The sequence below is a fragment of the Phocoena phocoena genome, chromosome 1, assembly GCF_963924675.1.
Source record: "Phocoena phocoena chromosome 1, mPhoPho1.1, whole genome shotgun sequence".
In the NCBI taxonomy this organism is placed as follows: domain Eukaryota; kingdom Metazoa; phylum Chordata; class Mammalia; order Artiodactyla; family Phocoenidae; genus Phocoena; species Phocoena phocoena.
In genome coordinates this window covers 138576635-138597205 of record NC_089219.1, presented here as the reverse complement: position 1 = coordinate 138597205, position 20571 = coordinate 138576635, and the positions used below count along the sequence as shown (strand labels likewise).

General features: G+C 43.4%; 1 protein-coding gene across 1 annotated transcript in view; it reads right to left on the bottom strand.

The window, feature by feature from the left end:
- Positions 1 to 20571, bottom strand: part of NPL (N-acetylneuraminate pyruvate lyase) — a 37919-nt gene that overhangs the window by 15033 nt on the left and 2315 nt on the right. Inside the window, exons 2-5 of the mRNA XM_065876683.1 lie at positions 18571 to 18655; positions 8770 to 8843; positions 7553 to 7640; positions 4356 to 4413 (exon numbers count right to left, since the gene is read on the bottom strand). Coding sequence (XP_065732755.1) covers positions 4356 to 4413; positions 7553 to 7640; positions 8770 to 8843; positions 18571 to 18638 — 288 coding nt within the window. The 5' untranslated portion in view covers positions 18639 to 18655. The remainder of the gene's footprint in view (positions 1 to 4355; positions 4414 to 7552; positions 7641 to 8769; positions 8844 to 18570; positions 18656 to 20571) is intronic.

The window sequence follows — 20571 nt, the reverse complement described above, 5'->3', positions numbered from 1 at the left end:
CAAAGAACAATCAAGACACTGGATAGGATTTTATTGACACAGGATTGGAAGTGATATATTTGAATCATTTATTTAGCACCTTGTTTAGGACAAGAGCAGTAGGGTAACCTTAGCTGAAAGGAAGGAAAAGAAACCACTTCAGAGACAGTCGATGGCAGTGCCCATTCAAGCATTATCCAATGGAGAGTTACGTCTAAAGCAGATGCCAATATTACTGTCTCCTTGGCAAGATTATCCCACAGCAGGGGATTATCCCTATAGCAGGGGATTATCTCTATACTAAGATTATCTTTATACTATTCTAGTGTTGAACCCCATGGTTGACACTGTCTGTCATGTCATACATGACAATATTTTAAAACTCACATGACACATAGAAGAAAGCAATTGAAAAGAGAAGGGAAAAAAAAAAATTTCCTCCATTACACTACCATAGTTGAAAGATCTACTGTTAAGAAGAACAACTCAAGTGTAAAAAGGATAAATCGGGCTTCCCTGGTGGCGCAGTGGTTGGGAGTCCGCCTGCCGATGCAGGGGACACGGGTTCGTGCCCCGGTCCGGGAAGATCCCACATGCCGCGGAGCGGCTGGGCCCGTGAGCCATGGCCACTAAGCCTGCGCGTCCGGAGCCTGTGCTCCGCAATGGGAGAGGCCACAACAGTGAGAGGCCCGCGTACCGCAAAACAAAACAAAACAAAACAAAACAAAAGGATAAATCAAGTTTCCAAGTTCTGATTCTAGGCCTACTAAGCAATCACCTAGTAACGTCTTCCCTAGTGGCTTGCCTAAGAGTGTTGAATTGCAGTTTTGCAAGTACACAGTATACATTCCATCTCTAAATTCAATTAATAGGAAACAGAATCAAACAAAACCCACAAGAAGATGTTGGGGTTAGATCAAGTCATTGCGCTCTTTGGAATCAGAATATCTAAATTCTGAGGACATGGTTATGTGGACAAAGAATGTCCCTGCCATTTCAGTAAACAGAGGATGCTTCGGCCAAACAGCCATCAGCCACTGCAGGCACCGGGTCGGTGCGAACTAAGGGGAACTCAGGATGGAGAAAAACATGCATATCAAAGGACTGGTTTCAATAAGCCCAACCTCTTGCACCTTACCATACAAGAAAACACTAAAATCATTAACTTGAGATGCGTGTTTTTATGATTAGCAATAATTTTTGATGTTCAACTATATATATTTTTTTTTTCCAGCCAAAAACTCCTATACATCCAGGCTCCTCCCTTACCTCTTTGGAACAGTCCCTCAGAGCTTGCTGAGTGGCTGTATCCCAGGCTTAAGTCCTCAGTAAGTCTGCTGAATGAAACATAATTCTCAACTTTTAGGCTGTACATTTTTTTTCAGTCGACAGTCCAAGCTACAACATCTTTGTGCTTTCTTTACTTACTTGATTCACAAAGACCTCAAAACTACCACATGGTTTACTTTTCTGCTGGCAACTTTAACTCCTTCCTCCCTCGCCACAATATTACTCCACCTAACCCGCTCATCTCTAAACCCAGAGCGATCCAGTCTTTGCATTCTTGTTCCTATGTTCTGGTTGAAGAGTGTACCTAGAAGAAAATCTCCACACCTGTGTATGACAAATTTATGACTTACAACTTTGGTTGGATTTTAGCACCACTGGGGCAATCCTTTTAAAAAAATTAATTACTTTTAAATTTATTTTTCAAAACTGTGACCAAGAAAAATACAACACTGGGAGTTCCCTGGTGGCCTACTGGTTAGGATTCCGGGCTTTCACTGCCTTGGCCTGGGTTCAGTCCCTGGTCGGGGAACTGAGATCCCGCAAGCCACGCAGTGCAGCCAAAAAATAAAAATTAAAAAGAATTCACCATCTTAGCCATTTTTAAGTGTACAGTTCACTGCTGTCAAGTATATTCACATCGTTGTGAAACAGAACTCTAGAACTTTTTCATCTTGCAGATCTGAAAGTTTTGGAAGGAGCTGTCAGCAGGAACTCCATTTTATACTTTAGGGCTCCATCCTGTTAAACTGTGACTGTGCTGACCCTGCTGACTTTAAAAAAAAAAAAAAAGAAGAAGCAGCAGCTCTCTGTTGAGAAAGGCATCCTGCGGAACTGTGCAGAAGTGTGCCTTTACTGATAACAAGTGAAACACACTTGATGAGTCAATAAATTGTAACAGGAAAAAAAAAAAAAGAATACATACCTTCCAGTCACAACTCTTCACAAAAAACTTTTGGAAACTAAGTGTGCTTCTCTTGTTTTCCTTTAAAAACTCCTGCCTTTTGTTTCCCAGAGGGGACACTGTTCTGTGGTTGCTGGAATCTGTGCTCCCTGAATTGTAATTCTAAGACTCCAAATAACCATAAATTTGTTTTCTATGTCTGTGAATCTGTTTCTGCTTTGTAAATAAGTTCATTTGTATCACATTTTAGATTCCACATATAAGTGATATCATATGGTATTTGTCTTTCTCTGCCTGACTTACTTGACTAAGTATGATATTCTCTAGGTCCAGCCATGCTGAATCAACAGATACACACTACTTTATATAAAATAAACAACAAAGACTTACTATATAGCACAGAGAACTATATTCAATGTCTTGTAATAACCTATAATGGAAAAGAATCTGAAAACGCATATATATATATATATTTGATCCTGCAAAACAGAAAACACTGTTGCATCATTTGAAGTTTATAGTAACACTAAGGGCTGCACTATTGTGGTTTATGCTGGTTTTAATAGTTAGCTAATATCTAATCTCAATCTCGGTGACTTCCCTGTAGGTGCAGTGGTTTAGAATCCTCCTGCCAATGCAGGGGACACGGGTTTGATCCCTTGTCTGGGAAGATGCCACACGCCGTGGAGCAGCTAAGCCCATGCGCCACAACTCCTGAGCCTGCGCTCTAGAGTCCACAAGTACAACTACTGAAGCCCACGTGCCTAGAGCCCATGCTCCACAACGAGAAGCCACCGCAATAAGAAGCCCGCACACCACAACGAAGAGTAGCCCCCACTTGCCACAACTAGAGAAAAGCCCACGAAGCAACGAAGTCCCAACACAGCCAAAAAAAGAAAAAAAATCTCAATCTCAAGACTACTAAATTCTACAGTGGTCTACTAAAAATTAATCTAATCAGGGATTTTAAAAAATGTCCAGAGGGCTTCCCTGGTGGTGCAGTGGTTGAGAGTCCGCCTGCCGATGCAGGAAACGCGGGTTCGTGCCCCAGTCCGGGAGGATTCCTGCGTGCCGCAGAGCGGCTGGGCCCGTGAGCCATGGCCGCTGAGCCTGCGCGTCTGGAGCCTGTGCTCCGCAACGGGAGAGGCCACAGCAGTGAGAGGCCCGCGTACCGCAAAAAAAAAAAAAAAAAAAATGTCCAGGGAATAAAATTTAAGGTTCAACCAAGCAACAGAATTTTGAAGGCAATAACTGCTTAATCTATATATCTGTATATATATATATATGTATAAAACTGAATCACTGCTGTACACCAGAAACTAACACAACACTGTACATCAACTATACGTCAACTTTTAAAAAAGGACCCCTAATAAATGCATTTCTTTATTTTACAGCCTGCTTCTTTTTCGCAGACGACAAACTCTATACCCCTTAAACAACTCTTCTTTCCCCCGCCCCCTAGTCCCTAGTGGGACTAACTCTAATTCTGTTTTTATGAATTTGACTACTTTAGATACCTCATAGTATAAGAAGAAGAATATAGTATTTGTCTTTTAGTGGCTGGCTTACTTCACTTAACATAATGTTCTCAAGGAGGTTCACCCCTATTGTAGCATGTGACAAGACGGATCTGCTTCCTTTTTAAGGCTGAATAACATTCCATTGTATGTATATACCACCTTTTCTTTATCCATTCATCTGTCCATGGGCACTTGGGTTGCTTCGACCTCATGAACAGTGCTGCTATAAACATGGGTGGGGACAATCTTTTTCTGTTTAAGTTTTCTCTTCCATTCTCCAGGCAGCAATTCTCAGTTTTTACCACTTCTCATTTCTGAACCCCATTTCCATCTCCTTTATGCCCAGCAGATGGCCTTGCCTTTTACTTCCTAGAGAAAACTTAGGTTGGCTCAAGTTCTGTTCCTTACCTGCAAACAAGGTAGCTCCATAGCCATCCTTACTTCGCCCAAAAGAAGAGGTGCCTCTGGCTCCTATTAAACGCTCTGCTACAGCAGTTATCACCTTGGGCTACTCTCTTTATGGCTCTGTGTTGGCTTCCCTGCAGTCCTACACCTTATACTCTCCAGCATCCAATATTTAGCAAAAATGATATTGATTTTAATTCAAGCATAAAGATGGAGGCCCCTCAAGTGGTCTCTCCCAGATGGACCCACATACATACCAGTTCTTGTGACTCCTTCAAGCTCAGTGCTCCCACGTGAATTACTATCTGATCCAACCTGCAAAAGAGAAAACACTGTTGCATCACTTGAAGTTTATAGTAACACGGAAGAGCTGTGCTACCTTGGTTTGTGCTGGTTTTAGCAATTAGCTAGTATCTGACTAATCTCAGTCTCAAGACTACTGAATTATACAGTGGTCTACTTAAAATTAATCTAACCAGGGATTTTTAAAAAATGTCCAGGGAATAAAATTTAAGGTTCAACTAAGCAGTAAGATTTTTTTTTAAGCATCTTTATTGGAGTATAATTGCTTTACAATGTTGTGTTCGTTTCTGCTGTATATAAGCAACAGGATTTCGAAAGCAATAACTGATTAATCAATCAATAGTCAAGTACCTTATTTTGACTATGCATGGTTAGAGATGCTGCATTTGATGGTGACAATGTGCATGAAAATAGGTGTAAAGCTGAGATATTTTTGGTTGGAGATAAAAATAAAGAGGTTCCTCAAAGAGTACAACCAGGAACCAGCCATACGAGAAAGGAATTCACTGTGAAAAGTTTTTTCCTATCTTGTGTATCCTCAGAATTTGGCCATGAGTGAGGTTTTCTCTGAGACCTCAGTGTTCACCTGTGGAGGTGCTCCACGGGGCCCTGTGGGAAGAGGCCACACTTTGACTGGTCTTCTGAGGGTAGGATCAATGAAACTCAGCTGTGAATGCAGTCATGCTGGCGAGTCTTCCAGGGACTCAGAGTGACACACGTGCTGCCCTCATGGGATGGAGACACCACATCCCCGTTAAGGCCCAAGCATTGAGTCCTCCTGTGATTCTTGACTTGTTCTGTCTTCGGTAAAATGGGACCTAGCTGGGAAGTGCTAGGATCAGGTCTGCATTTGTTAAGGATAACAGAAGACTTCTGAGAGGAGAAAAGGTGGCTGGCTGGTCTGCTTTCCCCTCACCAGCAGCTTTATTGCATGACCTCCTTAAACCTTTCACTACCCCTGTCTCCTGGCTTAGGTTAAAACAATCATGCATTCCCTCCCCCTGTCCACCCAGCTGCTGGGTCTGTGGCTTTAGTACAAACTTGTGATTTCCCAATTCAGGAGGACGAGGGTCCCGAAAGCCTCTGGTCCCCATGACTTACTTCCCTTTCCTAGTCACTGCAGCGGCTGCTCCAAATCTTGACTTTTCTCCTCAAGCTCTAAATTCCACCCAAACCCTTGTTATTGGCAGATGTCCTCGCTTCCAAGACACCATCTTAGATAAAGATTCTTCCACACACAGACTCCCTCCCTTCTCCTCCTCACCTCTGCGCTTAGCTGTGTTACCTTCTATCTATGCGTTCCTCCCCGCTTCTTAGCTGTCTCCTAAAGCTACTCTGCTTACATTTGGGTTTATTTCAAGCCCCCGTGGAGACCTGCCATCAAAGGCATCAGTTCTCCACTCTCTTTAATCTCTTCTCAATGGCACTGTCCTTTCAGCGCGGAAACGTGCTCATTACTTCCCTGCTTTAAGAGAAAAAAAACTACCCTTCTTTTAATCTTGCTTCCTCCGCTCTAATCCATGATTCCTTCTCTCCTTCTCCTCAGCAGCAGATTTTCTGGGGTGAGAATAAGCTACCCTCACTGGTTCCCCTGCCATGTGTCTGCGGCATTCTAACCTCAGGGCAGCCGCTTCTGTGACAATGACCCAACTGGCTCTGCTCTCTCTCAGGTTAGCTGGTCATTTCCTACTTTCTCAATCCTACTGACTCTCACAGCAACTAATAATGCTTATAACAAACGTTATAATGAACACAGCACCCACTGCAAATAGTTACAGTGAATTCTTATATATTACTTAGTACTGTATGTGTGGCACTGCTTGAATCCTCACCAGCGCCTCATAGGATAGGTACAATTAGTATTCCCGTTTCACAGACAAAACACAGGGCATTTAAGAGCTGCCTGAGTTCACAGAGCTACTTAGAGGCAGACTCAGGACCCAACTCAGGCAGTCTGGCTCTGCAGGCCCTGCTCTTGATCTCCATGCTCCCCCGATGCTCTCTGAAGCACCCTTCCTTCCTTCCAGCAGATAGGATCTGCTCTTCACCTCCCTCTGACCCTTCTGAGGGTTTTCTGTCTGCACCCACTTCCCTATCCCTCCCGGTTCTGGTGCTTTTCTTGATGTTTACCCTTAGCCTTCTTCTTTCCTCACTCTGCCTGTGGTCTTTAAACGTCTGAGGCCCAGGATCTGACTGAAAATTAGCTGAAAACTGAAGATCACTAGAAAGTGCCTACGTGGACACGCATTCACATTTGGCGTATAATTTCAGAGTATCCAAGTTGCTCTAAAGCCAATTAAGGGTCCCCAAAGTGGGCAGGGGCTTTGCACTGACAACCTCTGCTCCAGGCTCACTTGAGACTTACCTCCAATCTTTGCCTCCACCTAAGATACCGTCAATCACCCTTCTCTGATCCCTGTTTACACTATTTATCGGAAGGATCAGTGTTAGTTTTCATGGTCTGACATCTCCATCGGATGGTAAGCAACCTGAGGGCAGAGATCCCGTTTTATATCTCCAGTGCCAGCACAGTGCATAACACACGATGCATAACAGTGCAGAACAGACCACAAATCAAGCTTGGTTAATTGCCGTGCTTACTGAATTGATACTGTCCTATTTGTTTCACCGTGGCACAAACTGAGTGTTATAACCAAATACATTAACTCGCTGAAGTTTAGAGGATGCAGAAAGCTCCCTAAGACTACAAGAGGAAGCACCACAAAAAGCACGCTGAGTCACATGCAGAGAGAACTGTAAGGAAGCAACTGGCTGATAGAACCACCAGGACCCACCCTGAGATGGGAAGGAGTACGAGCCGCTCAGCGGAAGGGCTAGGAGCTCAGCAGCCAGTACCAGGGCCCTGCTCCACAGCCCTTCAGGCCAAGGACAGGGAACCGGAGGGACTGGCCTGGTAGATAAAACAAGAGGCAGTTTCCAGTTTCCCGATGGGATCTCTGAGAGCCGGGTGTGTCTGGCTGCCCTTCCACACGGAAAGGAAGGGCCCTCCTCTGCCTCAGCTCCTCTTTCCACAAGCTGACCTCAGGCCTGATTTGTGGTCGGAGAGCAGGGAGGCTGTGTCATCTGGGGTATAGCTGTGGTCTACGCAGCTCTTGCAGATGCATGTGTTTATCTTGATGGAGCCACTCACTTGTTCCTCCCTTCTGTCACCCACTCCTCCGCAACCCGGCAGCGCTCTGAGATGCTCAGGGACAGGCCTTCTCCTGTCGTGCCATTCACTGTTCCAAACAGAGAGTCAGTCAGTGGGACCAACCGGTACCTTTCGTTCTTCCAGCACCAATGCTGGCAGTGCAGGGGCAGAAATCCCTGCGAGAGGAAGGGACACGGAGAAACACCAGGACAGAATCTGGATGTGGGTGGGTGGGGTGATGCCATGTTTCCATTTCCACCTCAGACTCAGCCTTTTTTCCATCCTCACCTTGTCAAAAGGAGTGGGAAGGTTAAGTATGACTTGTAATTTACAAATCCCATTGTTTTCAGGGACAGAGAGTATTTTAAATGGAGACAGAGGTAACTGCCCATGTTTCAGGCAAATCTCCGAGCACACCAGGCAGTTCTATATTTGGGCTTGAATGGCAGGAAAACCAATACCATTCAGTACTGGGATGTCACGGTGGTCATAGGTGGCAGTTACTTATGAAGACAATGGTGTGTACTACAGATCTAAAACGACCTCTGTCTAAAGACCTGGGTCCCTGGACTCTTTAATCAATAGAAATTGATAAGAGGCCAGATGAGAATTCAGGCAAGGCTTTACTGAGGTTCCTGCTGCAGCATGAGGGAGGGAGAACAAGAAAGAGGTGTCCTTGCTCGCTCCCCAAGGTGGCGAGCTGGTTCCTTAAAAGGGGTAACAACAGGGGCGGGCCTGTGGGTTGGGCAGGAGGCGTAGCTTAGGTGTGCTACCCACCCCCTCAGTGCTGCTGGGTGCAGGGATCATGCGCGGTACCTGGCATGCTCCCAGTACCTTAGAAGTGGCAGCTGGCGTGTGGCCTTTTTGAATCTTATTGTTCATAATTGCCCCCACTGCTCATGCGTGTAGTGATTTTTACTCCCTAATAGTTTCTTTGTAGTCTGTTGCTCTCAGAGACGTTTGTCCAGGTGTAAGTACTCCAGTAAAGGGTCCCAGGTCCCAGCCTATCTCAGGTGCACTACCAAATTATATAATCTCTTGATCATCTTTTAGGTCTAAAATTGATGAGACTAAAAATCCACAAATTTTACATGGCTTAGCCAGGCTCAACCATAACCTGTGACACAATAACACTGTGACCTCCTAGCTAGTAATCTGGTGACAGCTACTTTCTAAGGACTGAGCTAGAGATATGTAGATCTCTAAAGATGACTTACCAAAGATATTCTTCACTCCCTGTTCTTCTACAAGATAATCCACATACCGACCAATGACTGAGAAGTTGATTTCTCTGAAAGACATAAAGAAAAAAAATTAGAAAAAAAATGTGTATTTCTTCTTTTCTAGATTATTCAATTCATCCCCACAATTATAAACTGCTCTCTCTTGTTCATAGTTATTCAAATCCACCTAACCAGTCTGAAATTCTTAGCCTGCTCTGAATAATGCTTGGGTTTTTTTCTTCCCTTGAGTCTGGTGGTTTCTCTACTCAGCCATATGCCTCACTTATGTGAGAAAAGCACTATTAGTTATCCACAAAGGTTTTATGTTTAAACTTCATCACAAGTAATACTTAAAAAGTAATTATCTTTTGCCCTTTGGGGGCAGAGTGATGGTTGGGGGCATGGTTAAACAAGAACTTAACATTTTCCATGTGGCGAGAAACAATCATTTCTTAGGCTTACAAAATAAGAACATTCAAACTTAGTAATTTAAGAATTTTAGCACTGAGTATTTGTCACAATAAATGAAGGCTTAAAGCCATTTATATGTGTTAGTGTTAAACTGAAGAGGGATAATAGTTGAAAAGGAACTTTGTCATCACTTTGCCTTTCAAAGTGTTATCTGCGGAACAGCAGTATCAGCAACTGGGGGAGTTTGTTGGCAATGAAGAGTCCCAGGCCGCACACAGTTCTCCTGGTCAGACTCTGCACTGTGACAAGATAGCCACGTGATCTGCATGCACTGTGCCGTCTGAAGAGTACTGACCTTGCAAAGATCTGATGCTTAAAATCATATTGAGTTTAAAAAATCTAGAAACTGACTCACAGACAGATCAGATAAAGTGACCTGTTCTCAATCAAAATACAGGTGGGGGGACTTGCCTGGTGGCGCTGTGGTTAAGAATCTGCTTGCCAACGCAGGGGACACAGGTTCGATCCCTGGTCCAGGAAGATCCCACATGCCGCGAAGCCACAAAGTCCGTGTGCCACAACTACTGAGCCTGCGCTGTAGAGCCCGCGAGCCACAACTACTGAAGCCCGCAGGCCTACAGCCCGTGCTCTACAAAAAGAGAAGCCACTGCAATGAGAAGCCCACGCACCGCAACGAAGAGCAGCCCCCGCTCGCCGCACCTAGAGAAAGCCAGCACGCAGCAACGAAGGCTCAATGCAGCCAAAAATAAATTAAAAATCTTTTTAATTTACTAAAAAAAATACAGGTGGGGAGGATGGAGGATGGAGAAGGAAAATACAAAGGAAAATGGTGGGGCAAGTGTGTGTTAAATGTTGCAGAATGCATGGTTGCCAAGAACACTCAGTACTAGTTGGCTAGTACTTTTGCATTTTAGTCAGCGGGGCCAGAGAATCCTAATGTAATTTTAACCTTATTAACATTCTCTTCATCTTTACTTATTGTATTCCTTAAAAAACAAAATGGAACCAAAATGTCTGATGCATATAGAAAACAAAGACATCAAAGTGTATATGTCAAAGGGAATAGGAACAATAGAGATAAAAACAAAGAATGGATAGGCAACCACTGCCCACAACACTCGAGACAACTAGTCCAAGCTGCCACTTGGGAAAAGGTAGGTTTTAATGTAGTTAAAATGCCTGCAAGGGGAGCAAACTCTCTCCATAACGGCTCATGCCTGAAATATCATTAACACTGCCCCTCCCTGTCCCACTTGCTCAAATGCCGAATATTCGCTTCTCAGTCTCACTAAGACTCCAAGGTGGGGGAGTTAGCTGCCTAGACAATCCACCTCAGGACCTTCATTTAGGTCAGCTTGAGCCACTCAACTTCTTGAAATCTCTCTGCCTCAGATATTTCTGACCACTTGGAACCACACCTTTACACCACACTAGCCCCTTGCTGCTTCCATCAGCTCTTCCCCACTTGGGACAAGCCCTGAGATGCAGGAACGATTAGCTGGGGCTTTGTTTGTGTGACACTAACTTTGGTTTTGACCAATGATGTCCATCTGCTCATGCAAGCAACTTCCCAATCGCAGATTGGAAACTGGAAATAAAGCCTTCGGGCAATAGCTTGTGTTGGAGTCACAGATTCAAACGCAGTGGCTCCTGCACACTTTCACTGAAGTCTTGACATCTCCCCAGTCCCACCCTGGCCACATACTGAGACACTGAGAGCAGGCCTGGCCTCTTCTGCAAGGAGAAGCCTGCAGAGCTCCAGATGATTGAGGCCTGGTAGGCACCGTACTCGCTTTGATGTGCTTTCTTTTGGTTTAATCTAATGTTTTCTTATTTGGAAAGGGAAGCTAGAGAGCTTGTTTCCATTTCCAGAAGTCCTTAAGGAAGACATTTAGTCTTTTTGGGTGCATGTGTGTATCCCCAAAGTGGACTCTAAACTCAGCAAGGACCCCCACTACCAAGCGGCGCTCTATTGGCCAGTCCAGCGCCAAGTGCTCAGCACTGCACCTGGCTTCAATTAAAGGCTCAATCATTATTGCTGTTATTATTCCTCAGTGACAAATTCCTCACACCCTCAGCAAAGTTCGTATCTCTATTATCATGGACATCACTTTGTACACTGTTTATGCCCACCCTCCAGTCTGGAGCAAGAACTTCCTGAAGGCAAGAACTGTGCCTTTTATACCTTACAATCTCTCATCTGCACCTGGCACAGCACAGACACTCAACAAAGGCTAGTGAAGGAGCCTTGATGCAGGAAGTTATGATGATCAAACACCTATAATCTCTGCTTTAAAAGCAGATTATCTCCACACTTGCTGGATGTGTTTACATTTCACTACCATATTAACTGAGCAAAGAAAATAGCATATATAAATAACTAAAATATTGAGAAAAATACGACAAAGGCTGTGACTCGTTAGAAAGTATAGAGGTTCAGCAGGGGACTGATAATTCCACTTAGGGAGGCTGGGAAGGACACTTCAAGGACAAGGTGGATCTGGAATAAATAGGGTGAAATCCTATGATCCTCTTTCCCTCTGACTGTATTGAGAGCTGCTATTTGTCTGGCCCTACTCTGGTGTCCTCCTTCTAGAGAGCTGGCCACACCCTCAGGCAGATCTAGGCCAGCATGTGAACCCTCCAGCTCCTTCTCCTTCCTCAGAGAACTCCACGCTATTTTATGGCGTCAGTGTAGTGCTTGTCTACACTCACCCCCTCTCCCCAACTCCTTTAGGCATTGCTGGATGACAAATACGATAACTCCACTCAGGTTAGGGGTGCTAATGGGTGATACATCATCTATTCCTTCAAGAAAGCAGTTTGCTTTTTCTTATAAAATGTCCCTAGCCTATAGGAGTGCCACTAATGGTGGAATTCTGGGGCAGTGGCAGAGCCCCCCATAATGTCCTTGGACTTATGGTCTTTTGGAACTACCAAATCTCCTTACAGAGATCAGAGGTTGAAAAGGGATGGCTCCTAAATGTGTTCTGTTTGACTTTCACAACGTTAACATTTCTTTTCATGTTAAAAAACAAAAAACAAAAAAACCTTTGTTTGAAAAGCCAGACAAGGGAAATGCAAATCAAAACCACAATGAGATATCTCCTCACACCTGTCAGAATGGCTATCATCAGTAAGAACACAAATGTTGGCAAGGACGTGGAGAAAAAGGAACCCTTGTACACTGTTGGTGGGAATGTAAATTCGTGCATCCACTATGGAAAACAGTATGGGGTTTCTCAAAAAAACTAAAAATAGAACTACCATATGACCTAGCAATTCCACTCTTGGGTACATACCTGAAAAAGACAAAAATACTAATTTGAAAAGATGCATGCACCCCAATGTTCACAGCAGCATTATTTACAATTGCCAAGATACGGAAGCAAGCTGTGTCCATTAACAGATGAACGGATAAAGAAGATGTGATATATATACAATGGAATACCACTCAGCCATAAAAAAGAACGAAATGTTGCCATTTGCAGCAACACAGATGGACTTGGAGGGCATTACGCTAAGTGAAGTAAGTCAGGCACAGAAAGACAAATACTGTATGGTAGCACTTACATGTGGAATCTAAAAAATATAACAAACTAGTGAATATAACCAAAAAAAAAAGAATACTTGCAGATACAGAAAACAAACTAGTGGTTACCGGTTGGAAGAGGGAAGAGGAGAGGGGCAATTTAGGGTTAGGGGGTTAAGAGGTACAAACTATTAGGTATAAAATAAGCTATAAGGATACATTGTACAAGGGGAATATAGCCAATATTTTGTAATAACTATAAATGGAGTATAACCTGTAAAAACTGTGAATCACTATATTGTACACCTGTAACTTAGATAATAAAAAAAAGAAAACCCGATGATCTAACAAGGCCAGGCCAGGCCCGCATTTCCATACAGCACCAACTGGCTGGGAAGAGCAGTGGCTGTCTGCTTTGGAGGTACAGAAGCCCCCCGGGTCACCTCAGATACCTGCCTGACTGTAGGTGCGAGGTTTGCAGCCCTTGACAGAAGATGCTCAGGGCTCCAGTCACAAATGGGCCCAGGGAAATCACCCAGAGGTGTTACCATATTTGTCACAAAGGCACCCCAAACAGCAGGGCTAGGGTGGCAAGAGGATGCTAATTCTCTCTGGGGACTTTGCTCCCTTCCCTATTTTCCCACCCTACGCTACCTCCCTAGGGTGCCTGGGTTTATGTTCATTCTTGCAGGCACTGAACCAGTTATTGGGCAGTCACCACAGAGAGTGGAAAGAATGAGATTGGGTAATTATTCTCCCCACTGGCTGGCCGTTTGGGGCTTGTTGCTCCTGGAAGGTGAGAGATGGCATAGGCCAGTCCACTTGGAAAGGCTCCACTGGCTTTCCACTGCCTCATCTCTTCCTTCGTGAGCGCTACAAACACCTCTTAGCACCTATGGGGAGAGTGGCCCAGAACCAAACTCCATGCTTGCTGTAGACATTCTCATACGTTTTGTTTTGTAAACGTGAACAGATTTTTAACGCTTTAGTTTTGTTTTTTGTTGTTGTTCTTCTTCTTTGGCCATGCCGCATGGCATATGGGATCTTAGTTCCCCCACCAGGGATTGAACCTGCGCCCCCTGCGTTGGAAGCGCAAAGTCTTAACTATGGGCCCATCAGGGAAGTCTTAACTACGGGACCATCATACTTAACTCCAATGTAATGTCTTAATTTCAGTTTTCATTGGTTCAGATTCTTCGTCTTAGGACCACGATTTTTTTTTTTTTTTTTTTTTTTTTGCGCTATGCGGGCCTCTCACTGCTGTGGCCTCTCCCGTTGCGGAGCACAGGGTCCGGACGCGCAGGCTCAGCAGCCATGGGTCACGGGCCAGCCACTCCGCGGCATGTGGGATCTTCCCAGACCGGGGCACGAACCCGCGTCCCCTGCATCGGCAGGCGGACTCTCAACCACTGCGCCACCAGGGAAGCCCCTGGACCACGATTTTTTAAAAATAAAAGTACTTATCTTTCTTCATATTACGGAAGGTATATATTTTAGAAAGTACACACAATAAAAGAGAAAAAAAACCACTCAGGATCTCCCTAGAGATTATTACTCTCATTAGTTTGATATTTTTCTATTCACAAATACACAATATAGTATTTTCTTAAATAAATGTAGTCATATTGTACATAGTACTGTAATATTTTTTTCACTTAGCATTCCAAATTGGATATTTTCCCACATTCTCAGATATTGTTACTATACTGGCTGCACAGCATTTCATTGCATGGAAGAACGCAATTAATTTAGCTAAGCCTCTATTCTTGGACATTTAGTTTACTTCCAAACTATGTAAGAGGGGGGAACGTTTATCAAATGATTTTTGCCACAAATTGAGGCCTAGAGTAGGTGAATTGTGAAACTACATGTAGATTATATCTCTTCTCTTAGCGTATACGGGTAATAGAATTTTTCTGAAGCAGCTTTTCAGAGAAAAATCCCTACTGCTGTACATTTCTTCTCCCGGTGCATCACACACGGTGAAAGACTTTCGCTTTGAGAACACGAATCAACAGGACAGGTTCTTTTCATAACTGGCATGAGCTGGCATGCATATCAGAAAATCTGACGTTCTATCTCTTTGCCTATTATATGTATACTTCACCATTCAAAATCAGATGGAAGTTATGTGCCCTTTCTGGCAAAATAACTACTTGGTTACTTCAAAATTCCTTTGGCAGAGAAGCATGCAGGGACAATACCTACCCCACCTTGCCAGAGGCAGAAAACATCCTGGGTCATTTAGTCTCCCCGAATAGTTACAAAGACAATAATCTATACAACTCCGCATCCAGCAGGCCAGGCCCTTTCTGACTGGTTGGGTAACAGGTTTGTTGTTACTAGAGGGTGTTGTGAAGATTCCCATGGTGAAGTCAAGGGCATTTGAGGGAGAAAACACAACTTTTTTCTAGACATTTTGGCCAATCTGAAATGGACTTTCTGTTCTAACGACTGTGAATGTACCCAAAGGAAAGTGATTTCTTGAAACAACTAAGGAAAGCAAAAGTCTTTCACTCTAGTGTAGAAAAAGATGTGAGTTGGGATGGGTAGAGATAGACCTTCCTTTCCAGCTATGTGTTAATCTTTAGGATCTTGGTTTCATCAACTGCAAAAATAGAGATAACAGCTCTCTCTCACTGAGTTGCTGTCAAGATTTAAGTGGAATATGTCCATTAAAATGCCCAGCATGAAGACTGACACGTAATCTTTAGCCAATCAGTATTAGCTTCCTTTCCTCGTGAAATAACAAAATTATTCACTCATGAAATAACCAAATTTACCACACACTGTGCTAGATGCTGAAGATACAAAGATAAATAAGATACGTGCTCAGTCCCTGTGTATGGTCTGGTACCCAATAAATATCTGCATAAGGTTAAGTAGCTCATAGCCTGTTGGGAGAGACAGGCATGTAACAAACAGCTACTGTAACAACTCTCATAAATAATTGTGATGTAATGTGAAAAGGTAGGCACAGGATACTATGGGACCACAGAGGAAGGACTCTATAATGCTTTCTATGGAAAATGGGGAAGAATCACCAGAGGATGGTTTTGACGGATGAATAGATGTATTCAATTGGAGCAGAGAATGGAGAGGGTGACGGTAGAAAAAGGCAGAGGAAACAATGTGTAAAGGCACAGAGGGAAGAAAGGGGATGAGGTGTTTGGGGAAATAGAAACGTGGCAGGAAAGGTAGACTGTAAAGGACTTCCTACGTCAGCCCAGGCTCCTGGGCTTTAACCTTCAGACCAGTTCATCCCAGACTTTTATGTGCTAAAGAATCATCCAGGGACACCGTTAAAATGCAGGTCTGGTTCAGTGGTATGTAGCAGTGCCTGAGTTTCTGCATTTCTAGCAAGTTCCTATGTGACGCTGGAGCTAATGGTCCACGGCCTGTACGAGTAGCAAGGCTTAGACAAAAGGGAATTCAGACTCTTAAAGAGTAAATCTAACAAATGATTAGATGTACTTATGAGGACTGGACTATAGTGCGGAGGATAGATTGGAGTTGCAGGTACTCAGGCATTCTTACTTAATGGAGATCACCACAATATCCCTAATAATATTTAACATCAGAGGACTTCAGACTCTTAGCATTTGAATGGGCCTTAGAGATCATGTGGTTGAACTCTGTCTCTTCATAAAATATGAGAGAAATTTACAAGGTGACAAGAGCTCCCCAGGATCAGACAGCTAGTGGTATCAAAGCTGGGGGTCAAGAACCCAGATACTCTAACTAAAATCTATTTAACCATGTTTTTGCTGACAACTTCCCCACTCTAGGACATCAACTTATATTCAGAGTTGAATCATTAGAATTATGAAGAAAAAATGTTCAGCCATTCTGAATTACGGAGGCCATGGTTTACTCTAAGAGCCAGGTTAGGAAAACTCCTATGATGGCTGGTCACCAGGCAGAATTTCCAGGTGTTAGATTCCGTGTGGCTCTTCTTTCTGTCCTGTCTCTTAGAAACACGTCAGAAATGCAGATTTCCTTGTGGGCAAGTGGGTTAATGGCCACCTATTATTGGTGGGTGCTCCAAACCTGCTTCATACCTATAGGAATGTTTGGATGGAGCAGAAAGATGGAGAGAAAAGGGAACTAACAAAACTTACATGTCTACTATGTGCCATGTACTGACACACATTTTGATTTAATTTAAATTCTTACAAGGCCCTTATTTAAAAAAATGCATTTTTATTTTTATTTCACACCTTAGGAAAGTGAGGGTCCTAGAAGAGAAAAGAATTCATGAAGAAAGAGGAAATTGTGTAATGGAGGCAACAGGGCCAGAGGGAAACAGAAGGATCCGGAAAAGCAGAGTCATTTTAGTTATATCTAATATGCGTGGGTCCTGGTGTCCCAGAAAAATGGCAGGATACAGAAAGCACAGTGACACTCCGCAGGTCCCAGATGAACAAACAAGACTTAGAAGAAGCCACTTCTAGGCTAAGAGGGGTCTGATTAAAACGCTTAAAGTAGCATCAACCAGATGTAGTGTTTTGAGCTTGCAAACAGGATCTACTCCATAACAGGAAGTAAATCCTATCTGCTCATACAATCACATGCCTTCCGTTTTATCTGCCCAACAAGTGGCTGACACATTGAGGAGGAGCTGACTTTAGTCTTTCTTAGGCCCTGTGGAAATGGAGAAGCAACAGAAAAAAAAAATTGCTATTAACCATTGAATGATTTACATGCCATCTCAGCAAGAATTTTATTTAGACCAAGTAAAGATGTGATTTTTTCAAGAATCTTAGAAGCCAGAAGTCTTGAACTCCAATGATCTCAAGGAAAACTGTGATATGGTCAACTCTAAATGAGAATGGTAAAAGTCATAAGAAATTTCATCTACTTTAAAGGGGTAGGGTTAAGGTTTACAAAATTCAGTAACAGAAGACCAAAAATGTAAAAGCCTTACTTAAAGATACCTTAAATACCTCATCTTCTGTTTACTTCTTATGCCACAATAGCAATTCAAACTTAATTGACCTAAGCACATACTGACCCCATGCTAAACACTATTATATGGATTATCCCATTTTAATACTCATAACTCCATGATGTAGGTATGACTACATTTAAGTTTTATAGAGGAAGAAAGGAGAAGCTTAAAGAAGCCAGAATTCTGACTGTTTTGGCAAACTGACTCCTCTAACAGGTTAAAACACTTAGATCCAGATGGTGGATGAATCCCCAACTTATGAATGCCAATGTCCAAGGGGGGAGTTATATATTGCTCATGGACGCCCGGGGCACATGACCACTAACTGCTAGTACCAGCAAAGGGACCGCCATAATATTCACTGGAAAATGCTTGCTTGGGTAACAATTTCTCAGCAATCATCTGCTGTTACCTCCCTCTTGCAAGCTCCGAAACATTTAACCAATGTTGAAATGTGACTGTAAGACATGCCTAAGGGGGCCGTCTGGCAGCTACCTTCCCCACTTTCCTCACGGTAGGACAATTTCATCACGTCCACGGACAGTCTAGAGACAGGATCTAGAGGCCAGAACTTGATATCAAATCCTGCTAAAATGAGATTCTCCTCACCCAACTCCACCGGCCTTATTTGGGAAGGCCAGGGCTCTGCTGAAATGCAAGAATTTGCTTTGTGGGGCTACAGGCACTGGGAGGAAGGCAAGCTGCCATATCTTACCTCGTCTCCTTCTGCACTGTTTGTGATATAGAGACCTCTTCTCTGACTTGGGGTCAGAGACAGTGCAGGGGCAGAAGAAGCTGCAGAGTCTAATCGACCGCTGCTATAGAGACCTTCTGACCATTGGGGTGGAGGGAGATCCCTTCAGTCCCAAACCATAGTTACCCATGCTCAGTCATCGGCGTGATGGTCGCAGCAACGAGACCTTGAAGTTTCTTCTTCGGGGAGGCCATTGAGCTGCTGAAAAAGTCTGGAAAACATACAGCGTAATTCCTCTCCTTCTTCTAGGAATGTCAATTAATGATAAAACTCCGGGGCAAAGTCTGTTCCCACAAAGTTTAGAACTGTGAAAAATGCTTACAAGTATACAAACACACAGAGCAAATGAGAAGAATGTAAAATGTGACAGCTTCATTTTACAGAGGAGGAAACTATATTTTAAAGACAGGTGATTTGGAGACAAGAAGAGAGCAATGTTCTGGGAAAATACCATTGGAAAGGCCTCCTGTTTTATCTATATGGATGACTGAGGCAATCTGAAACCTCAGAGAGCAGGGGTGAATAACAGCAGAAGAAAGAACCTAACTCAGCGAGGTCGAATATGTAAAAAATTACTTACTGCTCAAGTTGAAATATGGTCAGGAGAAAAGAGACATTCTTATCTCTTTCTATACCTTCATACTGTTAAGCAAGAATCTCCCCTAAAATCAGTACTTAAGTCTTAAGGCTTCAGTGTGATCTACAAGACTATCTTCAGATTTACCTAACTATCCTTTCATATGCTGGTTTTGACCAGTTTTTCCCTGTTTTTTCCTAGCTCTAGTAAATCGCATCACAAACATTTATTCACCTCTCCCCCACTAGACCAAGCTCCCCCAGGACAGGAAACAGATTCATTTGCCTTTGTTTTCTCTGCACTGAGTGGTTTGCTGGAAATCTCATGTTCAATTAAAAAGTGATGAATATATGGGTGATTGAATGAGGTGTTCAGATTGTAGCTTGATGATGACTTCCACAGATGGGGAGATCGCTTCTGAGACAGTGAACCTGGCAACACTCATTTGAGGCAAAAGCATCCCTCACCACCTGGCAGAGAGTGTACCTGTCCACAACCAGCGTAAAAAAAGCCAAGAAGTTGCCCACAACAGGCAATGAGAGGCAACAGCATCCTGGTTAATGGCCTGCATTCCATAGGTAGACTGCCTGGTTCAACCCACAGCTCTGCCACTTAACTAGTTATAGAAGAATTGTTATTTTTTGAGCTGTAGGACATGAAAATTCGAAGCCACAAATGCAAAGTCTAACAATTGAAGAAGAAAATAAAATATAATCAGACAGTATTTGGTGACAATTGTACAAAAGATGTTTGGCTTAGAGAAAATACAAGAGAGGGTATATTATAGTTCTGAGGTCCCTGGCACATTTAAAAACACAGATGCCCACTAGCAACTTACATCTTACCCACATAATGTAATAATTATGAACTATCTCATTTTGTTTGTTCTTTATAACTGTTAATCTCATCTCCCCAAATAGGAGTATAAACTTCCAGAGTAGAGATCATTCCTTCTACTTTTTCTGTATCTCCCAAGAGTCCTGGCTCAGGTGAGCCCTTGAAGCTAGAAACAGGGCAGAACCAGGACAAAAACATGAAAGGGTACAGTGTGTCAAAACTTATTGCTTTTGTGAAAGGCCAACGATGATACCTCCCCTTATAAACAGATACATCCCTGGTGAGGCTTGCTCCTGAAATTAAGCCCAAATCCTTCAAGTAGCTTTGCTCTGTACTGAAGGGGAATAAAGGGGAACCTTAACAGATATATAGGATACTAGGGTTTCTCTGACTTTTCCTAGTTTGAAGATGAGACTAACTCCTGTTGGAAGTTTTGGAAGAGAAATGTAATCACCTGGCCCATGGGGAAAATGCAAGGCCGATAACACAGGCCCAGTCTACCCCAGAGGAAGGTCTGAGCATCAAATGAGGTTGATGTTGTGCCCGCTGCACATCTTCCCTTGGCCTTCCTGCATGCACCTCAACTCGAGAGCCCAAAGCGAACCTGCCACTGGTCTTCTAAACAATTTCTTCCTTTGCTCCTTACAGTAGAGGGGTTAGAGCACCAGCTCTGGAGACAGACTTCCTGGGCCTATATCCTGGCTCCATCACTT